The 24968-nt window shown below is 40.3% G+C and overlaps 1 protein-coding gene across 1 annotated transcript; it reads left to right on the top strand.

Annotated features, from left to right (window-relative positions):
- Positions 1-1902: 1902 nt before the first annotated feature.
- Positions 1903-24028, top strand: sh3tc1 (SH3 domain and tetratricopeptide repeats 1). The gene is made up of 19 exons (XM_085350443.1): positions 1903-2017; positions 4965-5039; positions 9166-9296; positions 11682-11787; positions 12815-12955; positions 13876-14074; positions 14185-14261; positions 14838-15033; positions 15137-15267; positions 16405-16443; positions 16526-17857; positions 19087-19227; positions 19302-19523; positions 19605-19785; positions 21328-21478; positions 21916-22038; positions 22235-22385; positions 23467-23663; positions 23777-24028. The coding sequence occupies exons 1-19, from the start codon at positions 1903-1905 to the stop codon at positions 24026-24028; spliced, it is 3960 nt and encodes a 1319-aa protein (XP_085206569.1).
- The last annotated feature ends 940 nt before the right edge of the window (positions 24029-24968 follow it).

Genomic DNA, 24968 nt, shown 5'->3' with positions numbered 1-24968 from the left:
TCACATTTAACCGAACTGCACCAATTCTGTCAAGAGGAGTGGTCAAAGATTCAACCAGAAGCTTGTGGATGGCTACCAAAAGCGCCTAATTGAAGTGAAAATGGCTAAGGGACATGTAACCAAATATTAGCACTGCTGTATGTATAATTTTGACCCAGCAGATGTGATCACTTTTTTCTGTTAACCCATAATAAAGTCATAAAAGAACCAAACTTCATGAATGTTTTTTGTGACAAAGAAGTATCTGTTCCAATCACTATCAGAGAAAAATCAGAGTTTTAGAAATAATGGGACACTCGATAGAGCCATTATATTATATTCTTTACAAGTGTATGTAAACTTTTGACCACAACTGTAACTAAGCGTGTTCTGTGGTCACCTTTAATTTTATTCACGTATCATGTTGCTGTCATTTTTAACTCATTCTTGTTTTAATTGTCATTTAATAAAGAAATACCAGTCAAAATCTGTCCAACTGTCTGTGAGGTAGCTGTGGCTCAGGAGGCAGAGCAGCTCATCTGCTAAGTGGAAGGTTGGTGGGTCAGTTCTAGGCAAGATACTCAACCCAGGTTGCTGCAGATGTGTTGCATTCATTGTAGCATGAATGTTAGACAGCACTTTGACAGTTTGCTGGTGCATGAATGAAACTAGCTGCATAAGGTGCTTTGAGTGCTTGAGCAGAGTAACAACTAGTCAGTTTACCATAAAAGAGAATTTAAGGGTCGCATGTTGCTGACATAGTGCTTTATCTGACTACTAGTGAGTACAATAAAAAGAACTGAAGTATTTTATGGCAGTACATTTGCAAGACTTGCAGAATGTGTATCACTTTATGTGTCTGATTTCATGACTGTGACAGTTCTTGTGTTTCTACAACACTGCTGCTAGTTGGCTGCAATTCTGAGCTGACAGAGGAACTGACTGGAGGACAGGAAGTGCTGAGTCTTTTCCTGGGATGTTGACGAGGAAAAAAACTCAAGTCAAACCCACGTGCAAGCAAACAGAGAGAAAAAGTTGATGGAAAATGTTTGGAATAAATGTGTTCATCTCCAAAAAATGCTTTGGGGTAGAGGTAGGGGACAAAGCAAAGAGTGATTTAATAATATCATGTGACTCAGCTGCTCACTGGGTGATTATTAACGTGAAGTCTACGCAATTTAATTTTAAGGAAAAACTGTGCAACCTTTCCATGTTCAAGCACAGACACGTAACTGAATTGTTCTGGTTATTGGTGTGCAGATAAACAAGTGGCAGCATTTATAATAAAAGAAAAACTGAAATAAAGCGACAGCTTTTCACTATGTACGTCAGTGTAGAGCTCACCGAACCAACACAGGAAATAATCCACATTTAACGTCATAATAAAAGTTGCTTCGGTATAATCAGTATACTTTGTTAAATGTTGATTGAAAAATGTAATAATGTAATATACCGTTAATTAGGTTATATATGACATTAAGTGAAAAAAGATTTTGTGATATATTTATAAATGTAAATAACAACAATATGAGAAAAGGGAAGTAAGCAAACAATGAAACAAAGATCTCCCTCTTTGCTTACATCAAGGTCAACATATTGTATTACCCATAAAACGCACCACAAACACATACACAAAAAACATTTGCACCTAATTCTACAGTAAAATCAGAAGGATTTATTTATTAGTAGTATTTATTTATATTGATTTATATTTATTAGTAGTAGTAATAGTATGTTAATTCGGACTCGTTCGTATTGACCTACAGGCTCACTAAGTCAAACTTTTGAAGACTTTTACTTTGAAAAGGAAAAGCGAGGCAGACCTCCGTGTCCCTCACTGGGATTTACCAGGTGCATCGTGCACAGGCATGTGATGCTGTGCTGCTGACTGGTCGCAGAGGACGTTGCGCAGCTGCCTTGGAAATGTCAGCCCGGTCGGAGCGGGATTCTTGGAGCCACAAGTACCGGAGACAGCTTTCCACTGACGTCCAGCAGTACAGGCATATGACGGAGATACTACACCGGCCGAGCGGAATGGGTAATGAGACAGATCCTTCTCATGCTGCTGTTCACTACAAATTAGCAGATGCGTTTTATATTGTTTTTTCACAGTAATTGTGTGAAAGCCTGAAACTTAAAGACAAATTTTGTTTTGCTGTTTTCTGTTTATATAAGCAAATTATCTGTTGTAAAGCAGCTGACTGTGTGACTTACGTAAAAATATGTGTCTAACATCGTGTTCTGTTAAAAGTTCTTTGTTAAAGTTAAGTTCAGATACTCTTTGTCACTAAAAAAATTACATTTAGAAGTAAAAGTACACAGCAAATCCAGCATGTCCAAATTAACACTGTCGGATTTGATTTCAACACTATTAAAGTGTCTATATGGGTCCACACCAGAGTGTTAATTTAACTCTTTTTGGAGAGTTGGTACGTTAACTCTGATTTAGTGTTAAACACCAAATCTGTCTGGAGTTGATAATTTAACACTTGGTGTTAAGAGTTTATATATTAACTCTCAAAGAGTATTTTAGTTTAACTACGTAAGAGTTATCTTCTAATTCATTCTAAAAAGCGGGAATTTCACCGTTCTGAACTTCTAGAAATTTCTTTTGGAAATAAACATTTACTAAAAAGATGCAATGGTTTTTGAAAAACATTTATTCTGAACTGTGCACCACAATTTCAAAACATTTTCTGAAAGATGTAACAGTATACATGTTCTCACTTTCATTAGAATTTTGTTTATCAAAAGGTCTGACATGGTAAATGCAAATAACAGCATTCTCATCACTTATTTCTTCAATACAATATGCATGTCCTTCATTCATCCCTTTGTGGAACTTCAACGCACTTCTGCTCTCCCCCATATTCCATCTTCACAAGCATATCCTGTGCGGAGATCGAATAAAAATTAGTTGACACTAATTAACGGCACAAATAATCCAGTAAACAATTGCAGCACAGTAAAAAAAAAAAAAGGAATCCTCTTTGAGCCATTACTTGTGTAAAGTATTTTCCCAAAAGACAAAGACACAGGCAACAGGTAATACTGAACTAAATGTAAAACCTCAACCTTTTTCATTTTTACCTAAACCGTGTGCACAAAACTCTGGAGGGATCTATGCTAACGTAGAATCGAGTCAGGACGTCTGCTACTGCTGTTTGCTAGTTTTTTTTTTTTTTTTATGGGCGATCGTTTTCAGGCTTCAAGTAGCACCATTATACCAACATTTCACATTCTAGACATTGTTTTAGGTGTATTTGACCAAACGTTTGACTGAAAATTCACATGCAAGCTTTTTTCAAGGCTGTGGTATTTGCCTGCAAACAATACCTTTCAGCTAGCTAAAACAGAATATTATGCTATCAGCGAGCAACGTGGCTAATGCCTTTCACACAGCTTTGTCTCAACTCCAAAGAGCCACAGAAGTAAAGGCTAATAACAATTGAAACAATCTTTGAAAAAATGACTTACCAAGCATGGCAAACAACTCAAATATGTAGAGCAAAATGTTCTGAAACGGCTTCACTTCAGCTTCGATTGGAGCCGTGCTGGGGGCGGAGTCTGCGAATTTACTCTGTTGGTGTCATAGCCCCTGTAGGAGTTCAGAGTTAAGAGGTCAAGAGTTAATGTTTCCATTGTAACACCTCCAGATTTGACAGAGAAACACTCATTTTTAACACTCGATTTTAACTACTATCATTTTACACCTCAGAGTTACATTAAAAGAATGTGACTCTGCTTAGAGTAAAATTAACTCTACTTTTGCAAGAAGACTATTAACACCAAAAAATTTAACACTTTTGAATTTGCTGTGTAGCGTTCTAATAAGAAAATTTCCTGCTGTAGCTGATTGTACATGAGATCATGAAATTGCAATAAGTCACACATTAACATATAAAAGCAGGATTTTACTGTTGGTTTAGGTACTTTTATTTTTAAGGATTTTGTGTCCAATCCAACGAGCTTGGAAAGCAAAGCGACTGGACTTGTTTAAGTTTCCTAAAAACGTCCAGTCACATGAAGCTTCAACCTCTCATCCCAGAAGCATCTTCAGTTCTAACAATAAATGGCAGAGCCCAGGTATTTAAGCCCTAGTGGGAGTTGTCCCTGAGGGTGTTGACTCACTACTGGTCATGTGCCTCGTCACACGAGCCAAGGTGTGAAAAAGGCTGTGGGTCATTATAAGCAGAGGTTTGATGAGTTTCTACCTGCTACATAAGGAATGACAGTGTTGTTCCATTTAAATGCATCTTCACCATTTCTTCAGGAAGCTTAAAGAAGTCCAGTCGCTTTCCCTTCCTCCTTAGACAACCAGAACCTGGATGACTGAGAACCTACACAGACATTTTGTGTCCAACTGCATTCAGTGGTTATTTTCGCTGATTACTTTTTCCACCAAAAATGGTTTAAATTGTGCTAAAAGAGTGGTGCTGTTGGCTAGTTGATTATTCAACTAATGTTTCATGTGCAGGAATGAACTGTTAGGTAGCTACATGTAGAACAAAACACCACATTTTAAACATGTTGTGTGCAAAAGTCCTAACCATAGCAACTAATAAAAATATGAATCCCCTCTCAGATGTATTATTGCAAAGAGTCACTGGATATTTGTAGAGTAATTTAGTAATTGAGTATTGTATTTAGTTGTATTCAGTTATTTCGAGACTTATTATGCAAACTTCAAGCATTTTATTAAATAAACAGTTGTTTGCTATTTCACAATATTATTCGATAGCTAAACATTTAATTACTTTGAGCAAACAACTTCAATTGTTCATTGAATATTGTTAGTTAAATATGAAGTTTAACAAATTAATTTTGCGTGACTGAACAAATAATCAGATAAATCCAACTGTAAAGGTCTTCTGTATTTTAGATATAATTTGCACATCTATAATTATGCTTTATCTTTCACAGGTTATTAACAAATGATTGTATAATGGTAAAATGTAAAAACACATAACACTTTATGTTTTTAGCAGTGCATGGTTTGTCTGGAGATGCTGTGAGTCTGAAGGGAACTCTGTCAGCGTATGAGGAAAACTTCCCAGTAGGTGAGTTTATCAATTCCAATTTAATGCTGTCAAACCATCTTTAACTAATTATATATATAATATATAAAATTGGTGATTGAATTATGAACATTCATTGAAATACTTGGAAATTCCACATTTCAAGAGCGTTACTAGAGACTATCACAACTATCACACGTTTTTTCCCCACAATTTTCAGTGTTATGATGCAAGTCAAGTTACAGTAAGTACTTTCTTGACAGATGATTGGTTAACACTACAAGTAAACGTGAGTGTTAGTGAACGTGAAAATGCTGTATCAGTGATGAAGTTGCTTATCTATGATGTGATCAAAGTAGAGCTGAATCAGAGTAGTTTACTATTCTTATACTGGTTAGTAGGTATTCTATCTTCTTAAGAACTACTAGAATAACTCGCACGTTAATGGCTTTTTTTTAATATCACATCATCACTGCATTGTCAATGACGTTTTCCCCTCCTGTAAGAATTCCACTTGGGAGTAAGGCTCACCTATCTATTGTTTCATTCAGCAAACTCTGAGATTTGGAGCTGAGAATGCCTGTCTGGGTCAGGTGTAGCTCATATGGTCATTACAAAATAGCCAATAACAGGTACTAGAGGCTAGACAGCCTTGGTAAAGGTCCTGGTAAAACCTTGATGCACAGTCACATTGCTAATAGGTAAACAGTGGCTGACTATATACAAAATTCCCTGCTCACCCCTGCAGGGGACATTTTATCCTTCAAGCTCGCGTCCTCTTACAGAGCCCTGGGAGTTTGAGGGTCCAGCGCAGTTTCTTAGCTCTTCCTAGGACTGCACTCTTCTGGACAGATATCTCCGATGTTGTTCCTGGGATTTTCTTGAGCCACTCGCCTAGCTTGGGGGTCACTACACCTAGTGCTCCGATTACCACTGGGTCCATGTTTACCTTCACCCTCCACATCTTCTCGAGCTCTTCTCTGAGCCCTTGGTACTTCTCCAGCTTCTTGTGTTCCTTCTTCCTGATTTTTTTGTCATTTGGTATCACTGCGTCTATCACTACAGCTGTCTTCTTCTGTTTGTCTACCACTACTATGTCCAGTTGTTTAGCCACCATTTTGGCCGTCTGTATCTGGAAGTCCCACAGGATCTTACCTCGGCCATTCTCGACCACCCTACTGTCCCGATTTGACCTTGAGACTACCAGGCCTTATTCGGCACACATGTTTCTGTTTCTGTGCGTCTTGCACCCTGCTGTTATGTGATGTATTATCTCAGAGCATCTTTACACAGCCTGCACCTGGGGTCTTGCCTGGTGTGATAGACCCCAGCCTCTATGGATCTTGTACTCAGAGCTTGTTCTTGTGCTGCCATGATTAGTGCCTCTGTGCTGTCTTTCAGTCCAGCTTTGTCCAGCCACTGGTAGGATTTCGGATGTCAGCCACTTCCTTTATCTGCCGGTGCTACATACCGTGCAGGGGCCTGTCCTTTCACGATGGTACCTCCTTTTGCTCCTCTTTATTGGGTTTCTGCTGCTTGAGGCATTCACTGAGCATGCAGCTGTCCATGGCCATCTTCCTGAGGTACTCGTGTGATCGATGTCTCGTTCACTCTTGGCATACAGCTTGATGTCCATGTACAGGATTGTTCCATTCCATAGTCGGTAACCATAGCCACTCTTTTCAATGATCTCACTGAGGGGGTTCAGGCCAATCCAGAACAGTAGTGGGGACAGGGCATCTCCTTGATAGATCCTGTGCGATGGGCTTGAAGTTGGTCTCTAATGTCCATCCCCATCGACTTCCTGATGAAGGCTTTTAAGGTCCTGTTATTCTTGGACAATTCTAGGCATTCCAGTATCCAGGTGTGGGCCATTGAGTCATGAGCCTTCTTGTAATCAATCCAGGCAGTGCACAGGTTGGTCAGCCTAGTCTTACAGTCTTGCTCTGTCTATCAGTACCTGGTGTTTCGGTTCTCTGGTATTCCTGCCAATTCGTTTCTCTTCCCTGCTTACGTATTGAGCCATGTGCCTGTTTTTCTTAACCTGCCTGACAGGAACTTCCACGTGATACTGAGGCAGGTTATTGGCCGGTAGTTGGATGGGACCGGTTATTTCTGGAGTTCCCTGGGGATCAGGAATCTTGGACCTTTGGTTAGCCATTCTGGGTGTCTCTCATTGACTACCAGCTGGATATCTGCCACTATGATGGTTACTGGATCCTGTTCAAGGAGGTTGCTGTGGTCTGCTCTTAGATCCACTAGCCACTGAGCATTGTTATTATGGTTTGCATCCTTCTCCCATATGCTTTTCCAGTGCTGCTCCGGCTCCAGCCTTGGTGGTGCTGTTCTCATATTGTTCCCTACTGAGAGTACACCTTGGATGGTTCTGTGCAGAATAGATGGTTTATTTTCCTGCCTTCTACTTCTCTGTGTATACCTCTTCAAGCAGCTGTCCAAGGCTGGTAGTCTTTGCCTGGGTGTCTTCAAGGCCTCAGGCATAGACAGCTTTCTGTGCTTCTTAGGCACCTTTCTGCAACTCCATTAGTTGTGCTACCTTGGTCTTGGCCTCTAGTCTCTTTCTCCATGGTGGGTACTGCTCCTTGTGGCTGTTCATCTTATAGTCATCTCACTGATCACTGCTGCCATGGTGTTCTGATCTTGGTAAGCGGCTACGGAGGGTCCAGGTTTCAAGTTTCCCCATGATCCTATTATGTACCTTGTCAATCTCTAGCTGTGAGAGCAATTCCTTCTTCTGAATGTTTGAACACTGAGCTACTAGTTGTTTTGCTGTCAGTCTGGAGAAAGTTGCACACCAAAAATAGTGATGTTTATAGAAGTTCTTTGAACCATTGTCAGATGCTGGGATTGCAAGGGTTATCATGTCAGAACACGCTATGGTCTCATGAAGTCTATTTTAGATGAGTTAGGAGTCAGTGTTTTTTTTAATGCATGATAAAACATTTTAGGAGGAAGACAAATCACCCTAACAAATCATATTGCTTTTAGTGGTACTTTGATCCTGGAGTATTACAGGAAATAATCTAACCTGTAAAACTGAAGTGACCTCAGTAGAAAATTATGAAACATTTTAAAGTGGTTTATACCTTGAACCCACAAGTTCCTCTTCAGTCACTTATTAAACTGTGAGAGAGACACTCAGTTTCATCATTAGCTCATCATTGGATGATTTTATTTACAGTGAACTCACTGGCAGTTTGTATTTTAACCCATGTGAGTTGATCTTCTATTGATCTTCTATTGTTATAGAGGCTTAATAGAGGTTTTGGCCATACCAGATCAAAGGTAACCAAGAGCACTCATTTTATGAGATCTCCTTGGGTTCAGTTTTGGAATTTGGCCGGAATCCTATTTGTAGGTTGAAGCCTATATGGAAACAGTTTATATGGAAATGATTGCGCCTCCCTTCGCTTTTCGAGAAAGCTCTGTATTGCAGTTGAAAGCCTGGTAGATATAGTGAGCTGTTGGGGACATGTTCACCCAGCCAGATATCATTGAGGCACAGGGCTGAACATTCGCTGGGTGAAATGAAAGAAGCATGGACCGGCCAATGTACGATCGGAAGGAGTTTAAGTTTCTCATCAGCATCTCCTAATCCTGTTGAGAGCTGCTCCAACTAATAGTTTTGCAGAATTCTCCAGATGGATGAAAGACAGGGTAAAGTTTTATTTAAAAACAAACAAAACAACCTGATTACTTTGTTGATGTGTGTGTGAACAGGAAGGAAGAGCTGAAAACTGAACAGATAAACACAAGCAGGAAAAGTAGCACTGAGCAGTATTCAGGCTGCTATCAGCTGCACCATCTTGAATATGGAGATTATTAATGACTTTCATTTATAACACTGTATTTTCCTAATTATTCATTCTGTGCCGTTTACTCTTGTTTTTATGCATGGTTGAAAACATGTTGTATGGTTATATCTTTAATAGACACCACACAGCCATATATGTAAATTCAAGGAGGCATAAACTCATTTAATAAAATATGAAATAATTGGTCAACAGATACATTTTTTTAGCTGATTTCATTTTCATTATAATCTGTGTTGTCCAGTCAGGACAGGAAAGCTATGAAATCAGCACATTAGAGTTGATTCACTCATAGTCTTGTCTGTCACGTCTATATTAAGTGTGTGTTGTGTGTTTAGCTCTTCCTGTACTGCTGGATGTGGTCAGGGGTCCAGACCATCTTCCTGCAGATGAAAAGTCACAGGAAATGCTGCGAGGGAAACTGTGCATGCTGGAGGCTGACAGCTCCGAGGTCAATACCCTATTTAAGGTATAACTCCTGACTCATAACACACAGACACACACAAAAGCCTTCTATTGAGTATTTTAGTCCATTATATATGTGCTCCAACACAAAGTTCCTCCATGAATTGATAACAATGCAATAAATATCTTCTCCTTAGTTTGTTTTTTGTGTATTGAAAACTTAAAAGTGAGTGAAGTATCCCAGGAAGGCAACCGTCTTCTGGCCTGCCCATCACAGAAGCTATAAGGTGCTGAACATGGAGAACATTGTTGGCCATTACACAGCTTACAGTGTGGAGAAAAAATGTCTTCTTTGTACTTTTTGGGGGGAGGAGGGAGCAGTGAACGAGTACCTGAAGTGCTCATGGATCTCCATGAGCCTCATGGTAGGCACTGTTCCTAAGTTGATTTCTGTTTCCTTCCTCGTGGAGTGTGGAATGTACGGCTTGACGTAGCAGCAGGGGTGGCAGTACTTTGTCTCTAAGGAGCTGCCAACTGATAAACCTTTTGGTCAAAGAGGTTATGAAATGTTGAATTTTACCTGAGGGGGTCGCTCCTTTAGTTTAGGTTGAAACTCTACCCCTGAGGTTTCAGTGAGCCCCAAAACCTCACTACTGATATTCTGTGGTGAAACATTTTATCCTAATCAAGTGATGTGTGGCTGCAACAGTTCCCAGTGTAGAATTCAGCAGGGATTGGCTTTTGAGGCCGCCGACACTTTGCGAGCTCAGCTCCAGGATTCTGTGGGAATTCCATGGAAATGGCCGGAGACGGTCTGCCAGTGATGCCTGTGCATGCTTGACACTCACACCGTTCATGTTTCAGAGGGAATATTCTTACTGACCACCTAAAGTGCTTTAGATTAAAGCTTTCACATTTAAACATATGTTCGTACAGTACTTTATTAACTCCATCTGAAATGCCAGCAGCACTGCAGTATGTATAGTATAGTATAACAGCTGTTTTTACTTCAGGGGCCACAATCGGCCTGCAAAGAGAGAGACGGTTTTGTTAAATATGAAAGGGGGCAAACATTTTTGGTATTGAAACTATATTTTCTGTAGATTTATGGCTTTTCCTATTCATAACCCCCCCCCCCCACCCCCCCACCACCGTCATTCAATGAGCTAACATAACTTTTTCTGTAATTTTACTCATCTGTTTATTACAATGTAAGCCCACAGACTTGTGCTAACATATTTGTCCATCTTCATATTTCTTTAATACAGTGGCTTTCAGAAGTATCCGGCCACATTTTGTCACATTACAGCCACAAACATGAATCAATTTTATTGGAATTCCAGGTGAAAGACCAACACAAAGTGGTGAACACGTGAGAAGTGGAACGAAAATCAGACATGATTCCAAACATTTTTTACAAATAAATAACTGTTTATCAAAAGTAAACGTAATTATTCAGCAGAAAATTGTCCCCATTGCTGTTAAATAGATTAATATTGAACTCATTTTAAATACTTTATATTCTGCTCATTGTGCAGCCTCGTATTCTATAAAGCATGTGTTTGTGATACAAATGTAAAAAATGATTTTTCATTTAAGTGGCGATTGAGGAGGAAAAGCTGAGAGTGGCCATGTGAGGAGGTTTCAGACAAACTGATCAGGAGTTGAACCCTCTAAAGCGTACCCTGTCACTGGTGTCAGACAGATGTTTCACAACATCTTTTAAACATCTGTAACTCCTCATCCATTTTAATTGAAAAAGTTCAAACACTTCCTGACAGCTCTGCCGTGATATTAGGGTCACTACAGTGATCCTAGGCTCTGTGTCGCAGCGCCCCAGTGAAAACAAAGGTTGGTTGAGAGAAGAGTGAGTGAGTGTTATGGACCTCCACAGAAAACAGACATTTGTGTTCTTTTCACTGTGTTGTGTTTTGATGTCATTTGTGTGCACTGGCAGCCATGTGATTGTGGTCAGTGAGCAACCTGCCACTGTTTGAATTATTCGAGACACATTTTGGGCAGATCATCATCATATATGTTTTCTGCTGGTTTTGTTTATTTTTAAATACTTATTCTGAAGTTTGCTTATCTTCATGTGGTGTTGCTCACTCTCTGTCTCATACTTCAAAAACATCTGGAAAGTGGTGGTCTTTAGAGTTTTTATGGCTGGAGCTGTGAAACATTATTGGACCACGTTTCAGTTAAATATTAACTCTTCTCTTCTTGTTGTGCTGCCACAGCTCATTTTTCTGCTGTACTTCCTGTAACTGCTGTAAAACTGTAAAATGCGTTTTACTGAGACATGAAAAGTGGCTGTCAAAACCTTCAGTTTGATGTTTAAATGACATTCATTATGTGTCAGTTTGTTAAATGTGAGCATCAAATGATAATTGGATCAGATGGACAGTTAAGAAACTTCAGTATCAACACTGTTTTCTGTTTTCTTCAGGAGCTGTCCGCCCATCTCATCTCCATCAACAGTGAAAGAAAAGCCATTTATGTGATGTTCACAACGTTTGAAGACATATGGAAGTTCACCACATATTACAAAATAGGTATGGAGTACACTGTAGCGTGGCTCCGCCTGAGCTGTACCTGTAGGTACACCTGTAGCTCAGAAGGTAGAGCAGGTCATCTACTGATCGGAAGGTTGGCGGTTCGATTCCTGGCTTCTCCTAGTCTGCATGCCTTGGGCAAGATACTAATACCAAATTGCTCTCCGATGCATCCATCAGAGTGTGAATGTTAGAAAACAGAAAAAAAAAATGTGCTGGTGTGATTGGGTGAATGCACAAAGTTGTGTGAAGCGCTCAGAAGAGTAGCAAAGCATTATATTAGAACCAGGTGGAAGTATATGTGATGTCATCTAAGGAGCTTGGAAAGAAAAAGTAGAATTGAGCTGAGAGATCTATCGCTTTATCACCTCTTCAGGTTTTAAATCTTGTTCATAAAAGTAACTAAGTAATTAATTACTTTTGAAAATATGTAATCAGTAAAATAACGGGATTACTTTTTGGGGGAAGTAATCAGTAATTAGTTACTGATTACTTTTTTCAAGTAACTTGACCAACACTGCTAATGACAATTGAAGTTGTATAACTGGAGACAGACTATGTTCTGTGTGGAGTCGAGTGTGAGGGACTCTGTTTGGAGGCTATAGCTTGGACAGTGAGCCCAAGAACACCAGCAAATCTACAACAGAATGACTGAAGAAGGAAAAAAACGAGGTGTTGTACTGGCCCAGTCAAATCCAAACCTCAATCCAACTAAAATACTGTGACAAGAAGTTAAGAGAGCTGGACATAAACAAACGCCTGTTAACCTCAATAAACAGACAAAAGATGATGTAGATGTTGTAGAGATGAGGATAAAAGTCCTCCTTTTAAATTAATACATAAACTTCAAGTTATTGTTGCTAAAGGTGTTGGATTAGTGGAGTGTATTTGGTTGTTCCACACTGCTCTGGCATTTTGTCTTAGTTCTTGTTAATAAATAATGACACAGTGTAAAATGTCATGTTTTGTGGTACATCTTATCCAAATACCTCACACTGCCTTCTGTGAACATCCTCCTCTCCTCCAGGTTTCCTGCGCCATTGCATGGAGAACCTACTGCTAGAGCAGACGTTCTGGCTCAGTTCTTTGAAGGATGACTTTGCTATTGAGGTGACCATTCAGGAGGAAACACTTAACCTTTTCTACAGAGGCATCCTCCTACAAGAAGGTTGGCACTAAAATATCATTTTAGAAGGTGATTAGACATGATATCAGGAAACTGTAAATTAGTAACAAAGGTGTGCATTTACCTGGTAAAATCTTAGATGAGTGAAAGGATAAGTTAACTATTTAAATTAGTTACATATGTTTATATGCTGATAATTCCAATTCACACCAAACGCAACATCATTTTATATGCAGGCATTGAGAAAACACAAATCCTCCCACTCAAATGCCATGTTGTGTAGTGAATTTAAAGGACTGATATAAACTTGTTCTGAGAAATAATTTCACAAGCAGCCTGACTGAGGTCCATTTATTTAAAGGACCAGCCACACCTGTATCATTCCTATACCAAACAGTATAGGAACCCATGATATTGCTTTTTTTGGGGGGGGGGGGGCAATTTAGTCATGGGTCCGCTTATTTAATTTATGGCCAGATCGTACTGTCATAGCTGAGGAGATCAGGTGGGCTCAGGAGGCCAGTTTGGAAGATCAAGCTCAGTGTGTTTATTTACAGTTAATGTTCAGCAATAAATGCAGGTGAGTGAATATTAGTCAGCTGATCTCAAAGCTCCAGCTCAGGCTGTTGCAGTTTTCCACGACAAAATGTTTTCTCTCTCTCTTTCCCTCTCTGTTGGACATTTCTAGCCCTCAGAATGTAGACAACAGCAGGAGCCAGTCAGTTTGTGCAATAATGTCACTAAGAGCTTTTTGTATTTTTAATGTCATTAATGTCCTTATGACCTCCAGCTTGGCTGGGGAAGGCGTTCCTCCAGACTAGCTGGAGGGCTCTGAGTATCCCAGCCACCAGGAGGTCTGGGCTGCCCCCAGTTTTTTAATTTTTTTAATACATGTGTACGGAGTTGCTGTTTTACTGTCATTATATAAGTAAACTTAGCCTGGTCACTCTCTTTGTTGTTAGGTTCATTGTTTGCCAGTTGCAGTGCTAGCCAGATGTTTGACAGTTCAACCTCTGGAGGAGACCTGTACTTGGAGCAGGGAGACATAGCCCAGTTCGAGCCTCCCTTCCTAGGCTCAGGGTGGACTGTTCTCTGTCTGGCTGATGGAGCGCGGGGCACTGCACCTAGACCTGCTCTGGAGCCAGTCATCCCTTTCCATCAGTGAGTTACAGCCACATAAAGGCCCGTGTGGACCTTAAGCAGTCTCATAGTAACTTTGATGTGAACATGAAGCACCGTAAATGAGGTCAGATAATCCCATCTGTCCACAGGTGGTTTCTCAAATCTTGTGCAGAAAGCATTTTAATAGGTGATGGTAAATCTACCTGTGACTTCCCTCTGCACTTTGGTAAGTGTTTGCATTATGTTAACTTCAGTTACTTTCATTTATCTCATATAATCATTTCCAGTCTAGCCTTGAGGTCACTGTGCTAGGACTAGGGCTACAACTAGAGCCTGGCTCACAGTATCGCCTCCAATTCATCCCAAAGGTGTTCTGTTGGATGGAGGTCAGGACTCTGTGCAGGCCCTCAAGTTCTTCCACACCATTTATGGAGCATGCTTTGTGCACTGGTGCAGTCATTTTGAAACAGGAACGGCCATCTGCAAACTGTTCCCACAAAGTTGGGAGCATGAAATTGTCCAAAATGTCTCGGTATGCTGAGCACCCCCAGACAATAATTCCCCCCCCCCCCCCCCCTTTACCCAGCTTTACACAAAGCAGTCAGGTGGCATGCTTAACACTTTGTATGTATTGGGTTTGGTGATGTGACAGTTGGCCACACATACGCCACGTATACCATTGATTACATTTGGGCAAATATGCATTAGTAAAGTTGATTTTCCAGTTTTCAGAGATACTTATTGCTACAGAAACCTCTCTCACAGTTTGGGACTATCTTCATGCAGTGTCTCCTCTGTTTAGCCAGAGGAACCTGTCTAGCTAAAAAGGAGTATGATGCTGAGGGCCCGGACGAGCTGAGTGTGTCACCTGGTGATCCCATCACGATTGTGGGATTTTTGGTGCCTTGTTTTGATTGGTTCACGGGGAAGAAGGAAGCAACAGGAGAAATAGGTCTGGTCAGGACAAGCTTGGTAAAACCGTCCACTGACGCTTACGAGTGAGTGTAACAGCCGATACAGTATACAGTTATATTGTATTACACCATTTTAGGTTGAGATGATGACAGTGTGTACCTGTTTTCTTCTCTGTCACCACTCCAGCTCTGCAGAGATTTTTTTAGATGAAGAGGATTGGATTTTCTCGAGTCCGCAAGAGGAAAAAGTCATCGAACAATCCATTGCCATATTGAAGAAAAAATCTCATAATGATATTGGGCATAATTACAAACTAGGTGAGAAGGAAAAGGAAAACGGCTTACTGATACCTACCGATGCTCATAGTACATATGCTTACATACCAGTTAAATAAAATCTTTGCTGTAAATACCATATTTTGGTTTAGCAAGCTAGCTAGTGATTGTTGGATGACTAATAATAAAGACTGTGCAAGTAGTATTTTGTCTGTATGTCAGCAAGATTATGGAAAAAAGACCAGCCAGGAGCAGCTGTAACATGGGAAGAGAAGAAAAAAGTATTAAACGATGGAGCAGATCTAGGTCACCAAATTGCAAGATAGGAAAGTTATAAGATATTACAATTGGTTGTGTCTGAGACATTTTGACACAAATAGATGAACTCAGCCCAACAACAGGTTGTTTAGTGTGCCAAAGTTTGTGGCAAGAATAAAAACCTGACAAAGAACCGCCATCCAAGTCCAACACGAAGACCTGTAAGTGCTGCTGTCAGCATTGCTTAACTTCCATTGATGAGTTCATGGAGGCAAAATCTACAAGCATAATGAGGTGTTATATGAATTAGGGACATGAAAAATTGCAATCCTCCAAATGATTACTTACTTATTAAATGTAAATTTTTGACGTGTTGGTGGCATTTGAGGAAAAGTCTAAAAACATTACGTACCAACCAGCCTGCTAACATCTGTGCCATCTGTGAAATCTTGCTGCTAGCATGACTAAAATAATTCAGATCACTGTAAACTGCCACTGCTGTGGTTATGGTTGTGTTTGATTAAATATACAAAAACTGTTGCCATGTTGTCACAGATGAAAGAAACCTGTGTCTGGTGTCCTTTGCTTTACTGTGACAAAGTTACACTCTTTTTGCCTTTATAGGCTGTTGCGCGCAAAGATTCCAGTTAGATCACCGTGCATATAATAATTTTATGGCATTTCTTTGTGTCTATGAATTTCAAGACTTTTGTGGCCACAGTCCAACTTCTCGCTTGTTTTGGATGCATGCAGTTCTCTGTCGCTACCGTTTTGTATAAATAAAGGTTCAAAGACAAGTATAAAGTACATTTGTGTATATAATTTGCACTAAGTTTTGTTTCTGAGCATTTATTTACCAGTTACTGAGGATTTTGTTGTTTACACATTCACTTTCTCATAATGGCTGTTGTTCAATCTTAGATATGGTCACTTATCAGGATTCTGAGAAAAAAACATCACGTAAGTATGACATTAGCATTTCTTTACTAACTGGCCTCCTGTGCATGCCATCATTATTGTCTCTCTCATTATTCTTTTGCAGCCAGCTTTTCAAGAAAAGTTGAGTCTGAACAGAAAGAGTTCAAGACAAACATTCACAGGTTTCTTGATCAAGACAAACAGTCGACCCCTCATTACACCGTAACCAAGAGGGAGACTCTAGAGGAATCGGGCCTGGCTGCGGAGGCAAAAAGCCCCAAACTTCCCTCTTTCGTGGTGCAACCAGTTGAAGGGAACAAGAACACATTGATTCCACTCTTATCTTTTTTGGACGGCCGAGACTACAAAGTAGAGTTTGGCATTCTGTACGGACTGAGTTCTGAAAAACTGGCCTCCTCCACTTTCACTGGTCACTGTGATGAGGATGAACTGATTTCCTTTCTGGGTGTTGCCAGGGAGACAGCCAGGAAGAAACACCTTTTCTGGTCACAAACTCGTTTATGCTTCCTGTTGGGGAAGCTCTGTGTGGGTAGGTCAAAGTTCAATCAAGCCCAGGTTTATTTTGAGGAAACTCTCAGTGTCCCAAGAGAAGGCTTCACAGACCTCAGGCTGTTGGCCAGCATCTTCTCCAACCTTGCTGCAACATATCTTTTGCAGAAAAATACAGAAAGTTTCTTTGCTGTGACAGAACGACTTGTTGCCTTACTAATAGGAATCCCAGATTGTCTGAAAAGCTTAGAGGACAACTCTTCTCTTAAATACATGCTCAAGAAAGCTATCCTCTCTCACAACAAAATGGCAGAAGCCCGGGCTTGTCTGCTGTTGGCAAAGCACCACTGGACTTCTGCTATGGGAGCTCAAGTTGTTCCTTATCTGGAAAGGCTACTCATTCTTTGTGATGAAGCTCAAAGACCATGGAGGATCTCTCCCAGTCATGGATATCTGGCACTGGGAAAGCTTTACAGTGAACTTCACCGTCCCCACCTCAGTGCCAGTTCAGTCAGGAGAGCTTCTCTGCTGCCCTCTGCCACGCTCTCTGACTGTCTTGGCAGTATGGTATTACTTTTGGACACTGTCGCTGAACAAGAAACCCCCGTTCCACCTCAGATGGCTCCATATTTGCACAAAGCTCTCACTTTTCCAAAGCTCCAAAGTAGAGAGAGAAACCATTACCAAATTTTGAGCCACCAGCTCACTGTTTGTCTTTGCCAACTCTATTGCAAACACAAGATGACGGGACATGCGATTTGCCATATGCAGGCTCTCATCAACAACAGTCCTTCGAGGCAAGTTTGCGTCTCTGTTTCAGAAAGAAAAGGTTTTCTCATCTGGCTGGCGTGGCTTTACATTGACAACAGTCAGCCTGCAGTTGCTTTGGACATACTGGAATCAATCCTGGCTTCGATTCCAGAGCACTGCACAACTCCTCAGGAAGGTGAGGGGGTTTCTATAAATCGCATTAAAAATTTAAAGTGTTTTTTAGTTTTCACCCAAATTTGCACAGATGCCCTTCAGGCTGAGCCTCACAAAAGTTTAAGATTTGCTTCTACAAATATGTCCTTTACAGCAAGTTCACTGTAAAGCTGATAAACAGGAAGTGATATCATATTTTATTTGCTTTTTATATTCTTGATCCCAGATCTGTATGGACCGTCTCTTCCTGAGTTTTCATTTCTAAAATGTGTCATTTGACCTTAAGAGACTGGAATAAGCAAAGCTGTGTGTGCTGAGCTGTTTAGCTTTTTCATTTTGTCTTCAAACTATACTTTGTTTTAAAAACTGCAGCTCATATTTCAAAGTTGTAATCTGCTGTTTCACACTCTTAAATGTAGTTATGAACCAAGGTCTACCTCAAAGGCAGATAACACACAACAAGTAGTTAAACTTCAGGAATGTCTAAAGACATAAAGACCTGGACGAGCTCTAATTTCCTGCTTCAAAATTCAGATCAAACTGAGGTTTTTGTACTAAAAATATCTGAAACATGTCTAACCAGATGCTTACTTGGGATGTTGTCACGTTGGCCTCCAGTAACAGTAAGAATTTTGGAGTCATTTTCGACCAGGATTTGTCCGTTAATTCATGTATTAAATATGTATAACTTTCTTCCATTTGTGCAACATCTCTAAAGTTAGAAACATCCTGTCTCAGAGTGATGCTGATAAATTAGTTCATGCTTTCATTACTTCCAGACTGCTCTACTGTAATTCATTATTATCAGAATGTCCTAAAATTCCCTGAAAAGTTCATCTAAAATGACACCCTTTGTACTTCTGTTTAGTTAGAACTGGATCAGGTGACTCTGAATCCTTCCTTAGTAATTGGCCTAGGAGTGTTTCTGCTTCACACTCATGCATCACTCAGCATTTAATGATTAGTTATTATTAACCTCTGCCTCTCTTCCACGTCTTCATTCAGAGTTACATCAGAGTTTAACCACAGCTTTGCACATATAACTATTTTGGTATCTGGGATCTTGACTAACTCATTTTGTTATATATATTACATACAGCTGAAACTTTTAACTAAAGAAAGCGGTCACCTTTAGAAAGACTCAGACCTTCAACTGATTAATAAAACTATGTGGAGTGTACTGTAGGATGAAGATTTAGCAAACAGGCATTTCTTAAATGTTAAAGTAAATTTCTTTAATGCAATACAAAGGTGTGGTTCTCAACATGCGGGGCGTGGCACTTCGATGTATGGGTGATGTTCGGAGGGCAGCAGAGAGCTACCAGGCTGCTATTGACATCTGCCAAGAGTTTGAAGATATGCCAAACGGGGCCGTAGCTCAGGCCAATCTAGGTGAGCTAGAATATCCTACTGCGCATAAATGTTTCGTTCCAACTATGTTATGACTCTTTCTCATCTTCATAAAGGGTTGTTGTGTCTGAAGGCTGGAGCGAAAACACTAGCAGAGAGGCATCTGTGTGAGGCAGTTCAGCTTTTCTCTGAGCTCAGTGAAGAAAGCAATGTGGAAAACTTTATCCCCGTATTGATGGAGCTGGGAAAGTATTATGTGAAGCAACAGCAGCTGGACTATGGGAAAGGATGCTATGAGTGGGCTCTGCTTCTGGCAATCAATGCTAACTTGTTAGAGTGTAAGTATGAATGTCACATAACCATAGCAGTATCTTATATTCTGTTAAAACTGTCCTTCTTTCTCTCTGTCACTTCGCCAGACGAGCTCGGTGTAACACGATGTCTGTGTCGTCTGTATGAGTGTAAGATTCCAAACCAGGTTCAGTGGATAATCTACAGTCAGCACCGAGTCCAGCTGCTGAGACGCACCGGATACAGAGAACAGGAGGGAGAAGCACTGGAAGCAATCAGCCAGATCTACCTTTCTATTGGCACAGAACAGTACGTGCATGTAGACTTGCAGTATGACTGGAATATGACATTCACTTACCTTTTATGCAGCAAAGTGCAGTGTTCTGTGGTTTAGATCAGATCGGGACTGAAAGCTGAAGGCTCCGGCAGTTTGAGAGCGAAGTGCTCTATTGAGGTCTTTATGATAAGACGAGGCCTGATTATTCCAGACCTTCCATTTGAGGAGAAGAATTTTAAACACTCCTGTCATGTTACTTTCACAGTGCTAAATGTGTTTTGCCCAGTGCTGGTTTCGGATATTTTTGTTTAGCTTTTCCATTCTACAGAACTCAAAGGGATCTATACACATTATAATTTCACACCGCTTGCTCCTCTTTTATCCTTCAAGCTTCGGTCCTCTGCCAGAGGTCTGGGAGCTTGAGGGTACTGTGCAGTATCTTAGCCATTCCTAAGACTGCGCTCTTCTGGACAGAGATCTCTGATGTCATTCCTGGAATCTGCTGGAGCCACTCACAGAGCTTAGGGGGTCACTGCCCCGAGTTCTCCGTTGACCACGGGGACCATGGTTGTCTTATTCTGCTTCTCCACCACTACTATATTTGGTTGGTTAGCCATCGCCAGTTTGTATGACTGTATGAGTTGGCTTGAAGTTAGCATCTAGTGTTGTTCGCCACATCCCCATTGAATTCCTGATGAAGGCTCTTGGTTGATCTTGTATAGTTCTACACATTCAAGGATCCATGTGTGAGGCATCCCATGACCAGACTTTCTTGTAGTCAATCCAGGTAGTGCACAGGTTGGTCAGTCTGATCTTACAATCTGCAACTATCTACCGGGAGCAGGACTGTCCAGCCTTCAGTTAGCCATTTTGGGTGTGTCTCATTCGTTAGCAACTGGTTCATTTGTGCTACCAAGCACTCATGGAGTACAGTTAGCTTCTTTAGCCAGTAGGCTTGTGTCATGTCAGGCTCTGATGCTGTCCAACTCTTCATGCTTGAGACTCTGTTTTGGATGTCTGCCACTGTGATGGTTACTGGATCCTGTTCAGGGAGGTTGCTGTGGTCTGCTATTAGCTACACTAGCCATTTAGCATTGTTATGTCTTGTTTCCTCCTTTCATGTGATCTTCCAGTGTTGCTCCATCTCCAGCCTTGGTGGGGCTGTTTTCATCATGTTCCCCTGCCATTTAGCGTATACTTAACCTGTGGTAGCTATAACTCAGGTGCTAGAGCAGGTCACCTACTAATCAGAAGGTTGCTGGTTTGTTTGCCGAATGCTCCAGTCTGCATGCCAAGTTGCTCAAGTTGCTCTCTGATGGATCCATCAGAATATGAATGCATGTGATTGTCAGATAGGAAGAGTATATAAAAATAGTTTTTTCCCACTGTCACGAAGTGTTTGCTCATAGGTGGCTGTATGATTGTGATGATTTTTTTCTAATATTGTAGGGTTTACCTTATAGTGTAAGGTGCTTTGAGGCAACTGCTGTTGTGAAGGGTAAATGAAATTGAATGGAATCAAATTAACACTGGGACCACTGTAGACCTTTAAAGTTATCTTTGAATTGTTTCAGGGCGTACCGAGCTGCTCTTGACTACACCAAGACCAGTCTGGGTATTTTCATTGACCTGGGCTGCAAGGAGAAGGAAGCATATGGCTGGCTACAAGCCGGGAAGATCTACCAGCTGCTGGGCCAGATTGAACTGGTGGACATTTATGTTCAGGTCTGATACCAGTGTTTTCATTTGTATTGTCTTAAACTTTTATTATTCTCAGAATTGCAAGTTTACATTGAAAACTATGTCAGCCATCATGAATATCTCTCAAATTCAATCCATCCATTCGTCTTCTTCCACTTATTCTGGGTCAGGTTATGGGGACAACAGCCAACTCCCCAGTCACTTCCTCCAGTTTATCAGGGACACACTGAGGCATCCCAGGCCAATAAAGAGATGTAATCTCACCAGTGTGTCCTGGGTCTGCGCAGAGTAGAAAAGTATTATAAAAGAATTACTCCACTTACCACAACTCTTAAGTCAGATAATCAGCAAAGAAAATGTGTGGATGAAAGAGCAGTCTTCACAATTTTAGCGATTTTGGCTTTGGCCAAAATGAAATTTGTTTATCATACACTGAAATCCTGTATTTCTGGTGTTTTCAGGCAGCTCAGGATGTAGCTTTGAGCACAGGAGACACAAGCTTTATCTTGAAGCTTCTTGAAACTGCAGGAGACATTTTCTTCGACAGCTGCCGGGACAGGGACAAGGCTGTCCTCTTCTACAGGGTACTTTAGAATAATGTGATTTCAGTCATTCTTATGTAGGATTAGATTATTTATCCATGTTTGTTAAAACTTTTTCAGCATTATTGTGCTATGATGATATTACTGTAATTTCTCCAAAATTGGTGCAAACTAATAAAAGCTCAACACTGTAATTATCATAATTAAATGGCTGTATTTTTATGTTCATTGCATGTAGGACCGTGCTCTGCCAATCGCAGTGAAGAGCAACAGCATTCACAGTAGACTGAGGTTGTGCAATAAGCTCACTGAAGTGATGTTCTGTCTCAAGCTGTACGGGGAAGCAGTGGAGTTTGCTCACATTGCAGCTGACATCAGTAAGAGTCTGGGTAAGCAAACCAGCACACACCGAAGTCGTTTCCATCTTTTGTCTTTCATGAAGTGTGTCAGCACTGGACCAAAGTGTATTCTCTGTACTTTTCAAAACTATTGCTACTATAATTAAAAGCACTTTAAAGATGCAGCTTCACCCAGTCCCCTTTTTTCAGGCTCGTCAGGTGCTGATGCTGACTTAAAATATTCAGGTTTAGGAGTTGTTGGTAGTACCCAGTGTGTACCTGTACTGTCACTGATTGCTAACCTACATAACACAGAACATAAATTAACCATTTTTAAAAACCCTTTGGATAATAGGTGTGTTGTCAGGTGACTACATGCTGAACTATGGAAGCATTAATGGCATGTCGGAGCGGTAACATTAACAGTTTTACAAACTGTACATATGTAAGGGGCTTCCATTTGTCCTACAGGTAACTTCGAATAGACACTCAACCAAGGGTTTCCTCAGCACACAATTATTGCTTACTAGTGTTTTCTGTTCCTGTCTATTGCCACTCAAAGCAAGAGTGTTAGTAGGTTATTTGCTAACTTTGTTTTGTAGCTTTTTTGTGGTGCTTTGTGCATCCACAAATCCCAGAGCCTGAATCCAGTTAAGCTGCTTTGCACTGCCCACAACAGTATCAGCTGTTATTTTAGATAAGCTGCCTTCAACGATTGCATTTTCCTTTTCAACATTAACTTGTTCTAAACATTAGTTTGTCTAGTATTTTCATTATCTCCTGTATGACCTGAGGCGCCTCAAGGTACTTTGAATTGTGAGATAAAGACGTTAAAATAATACAGAGAACATCCTAACAGTCAAACAAACATTTTCATTTTTAATGTAATTTACTTGGTGTTTGCAGTATTTTTTTCTTATTAATCTCTATTAATATAATGACGATAAAATTATAATGTCTTCTTTTGGTTTTAGTAATTTTGGGGTGTGTAATGACAAATTATAATAAATCATGACAGCTGTGAACAGCACGTATGATTAGACTCCAAAGTTTGCTCCTATGAAAACGTATCACTGGCTTACATGCTGACATTAGGTCCTGTGCTAAAACCAAATGAACTGTGTACATGTAGGTGAGCGTCTGAATGAGCGAGTGGCGTGCCACCGTCTGGGCTCACTGTACCACTGTCTGAAACAGTGTGAACTGGCTGAGCATTATTACCTGAAGACCCTGACCCTCTGCCCAACACCTCTGCAGTTCGATGAGGAGCCACTGTATTATGTGAGGCTGTACCAAACACTGGGAGACATTATATTCACTGATCTGAAGGTAATGGACTGGGTCATAGATGTGGGTTGTTTTCTGTATTTTAAACAATAAAATGTGAATCTGATGAACATAGTGATCTGCGATATGCCTAAACTGAAATCCTGCCTCGACAGGACCCTTTTGATGCTGCTGGATACTACCACTTAGCTCTCGCTGCAGCCATGGATCTGGGCAACAAAAAGTCTCAGTTGCAGCTGTGCACCCAACTCGCCACCATCTACCACAACTTCATAATAGACCGGGAGCGCTCGCTCTTCTTTTATCAAAAGGCACGAGGATTTGCTGCAGAGCTGAACGCAAAGAGGATAAATATTTCACCAGGCCAGCAGTACAGCAGCGCACAATACAAGAATATAGGACAGTAGGAGGGACACTGCATGAAGACAGGAGATGCTATTTGTTGGTACAGAGTAGACATGAAGCAACGTTCCACACTGAAGCTGCTTTTCAAAGTTTCACAGTTTTGTTTTCCAACATGATGATAAAGTCAATAATTCCAGAGAAAAAACAGATTTTTTTCAGCAGTTTAAATAATAAAACGTCATAACTCTGAGCCACCGTTGCTGTAAGACGAGCGTGCCAGCGGCATAAACCAGGCATATACTGAAATTTTTTTATCATTGAAATGAAATACATAATGAAATATTTATTTAATATCGTTTGTTTTAGGTCACATAGAGGGATCTTTGTCTCAAACCTAATTAAGCTCTTTAATTCGATGTTTCTTTCTGAGACGCACCGTGTTTGATGCTGTTTGCTTCCCTGAAATCTGAATGCCTGTGGGTCTCTAACTTTATCTTTGTGTTTACTTCATATTTCATTTAAATAGACAACTGTGAACAGGTACGTCCTGACACGTGGAAACAGGGAAACACTGTTCACTCGTTTAAAATCGACAGCTGGTCACTAGTGAACATCCCAGGCTGGATCTTATTCATGTAACTTTCTTTTTTTTTTTTTTATTAGTTTTTCTGTTTTCACAAACAGTACATAATTACATAACATAATAAAGTGTACAATTCAGAACCAAAAATAAATAAATAAATAAACAAAACAAATAAACAAAACAAAAAAAACAGACTGATAACTAAGCACAGAACGACAGCTCAGTTCCATCTAAAAAATAAATAAATAAAGAGAAAATACAATACAGTACAATACCTGTGGTCCCAGTATTACGTTGCAGTTTGAACACTCAAGAGAATCCTTGTAACATAATATTAGAAACATCAGATTCCACATAATTCAAGTATGGTTCCCACACCTTAAAGAAATGATCTGTTTTTGAGTGCAATACACATGTAA

Source organism: Diplotaxodon limnothrissa, linkage group LG3, assembly GCF_057381915.1.
Source record: "Diplotaxodon limnothrissa isolate DT_005_m linkage group LG3, D_limnothrissa_male_GT1.1, whole genome shotgun sequence".
NCBI lineage: Eukaryota > Metazoa > Chordata > Actinopteri > Cichliformes > Cichlidae > Diplotaxodon > Diplotaxodon limnothrissa.
This window is presented reverse-complemented; position numbering and strand designations above follow the sequence as displayed.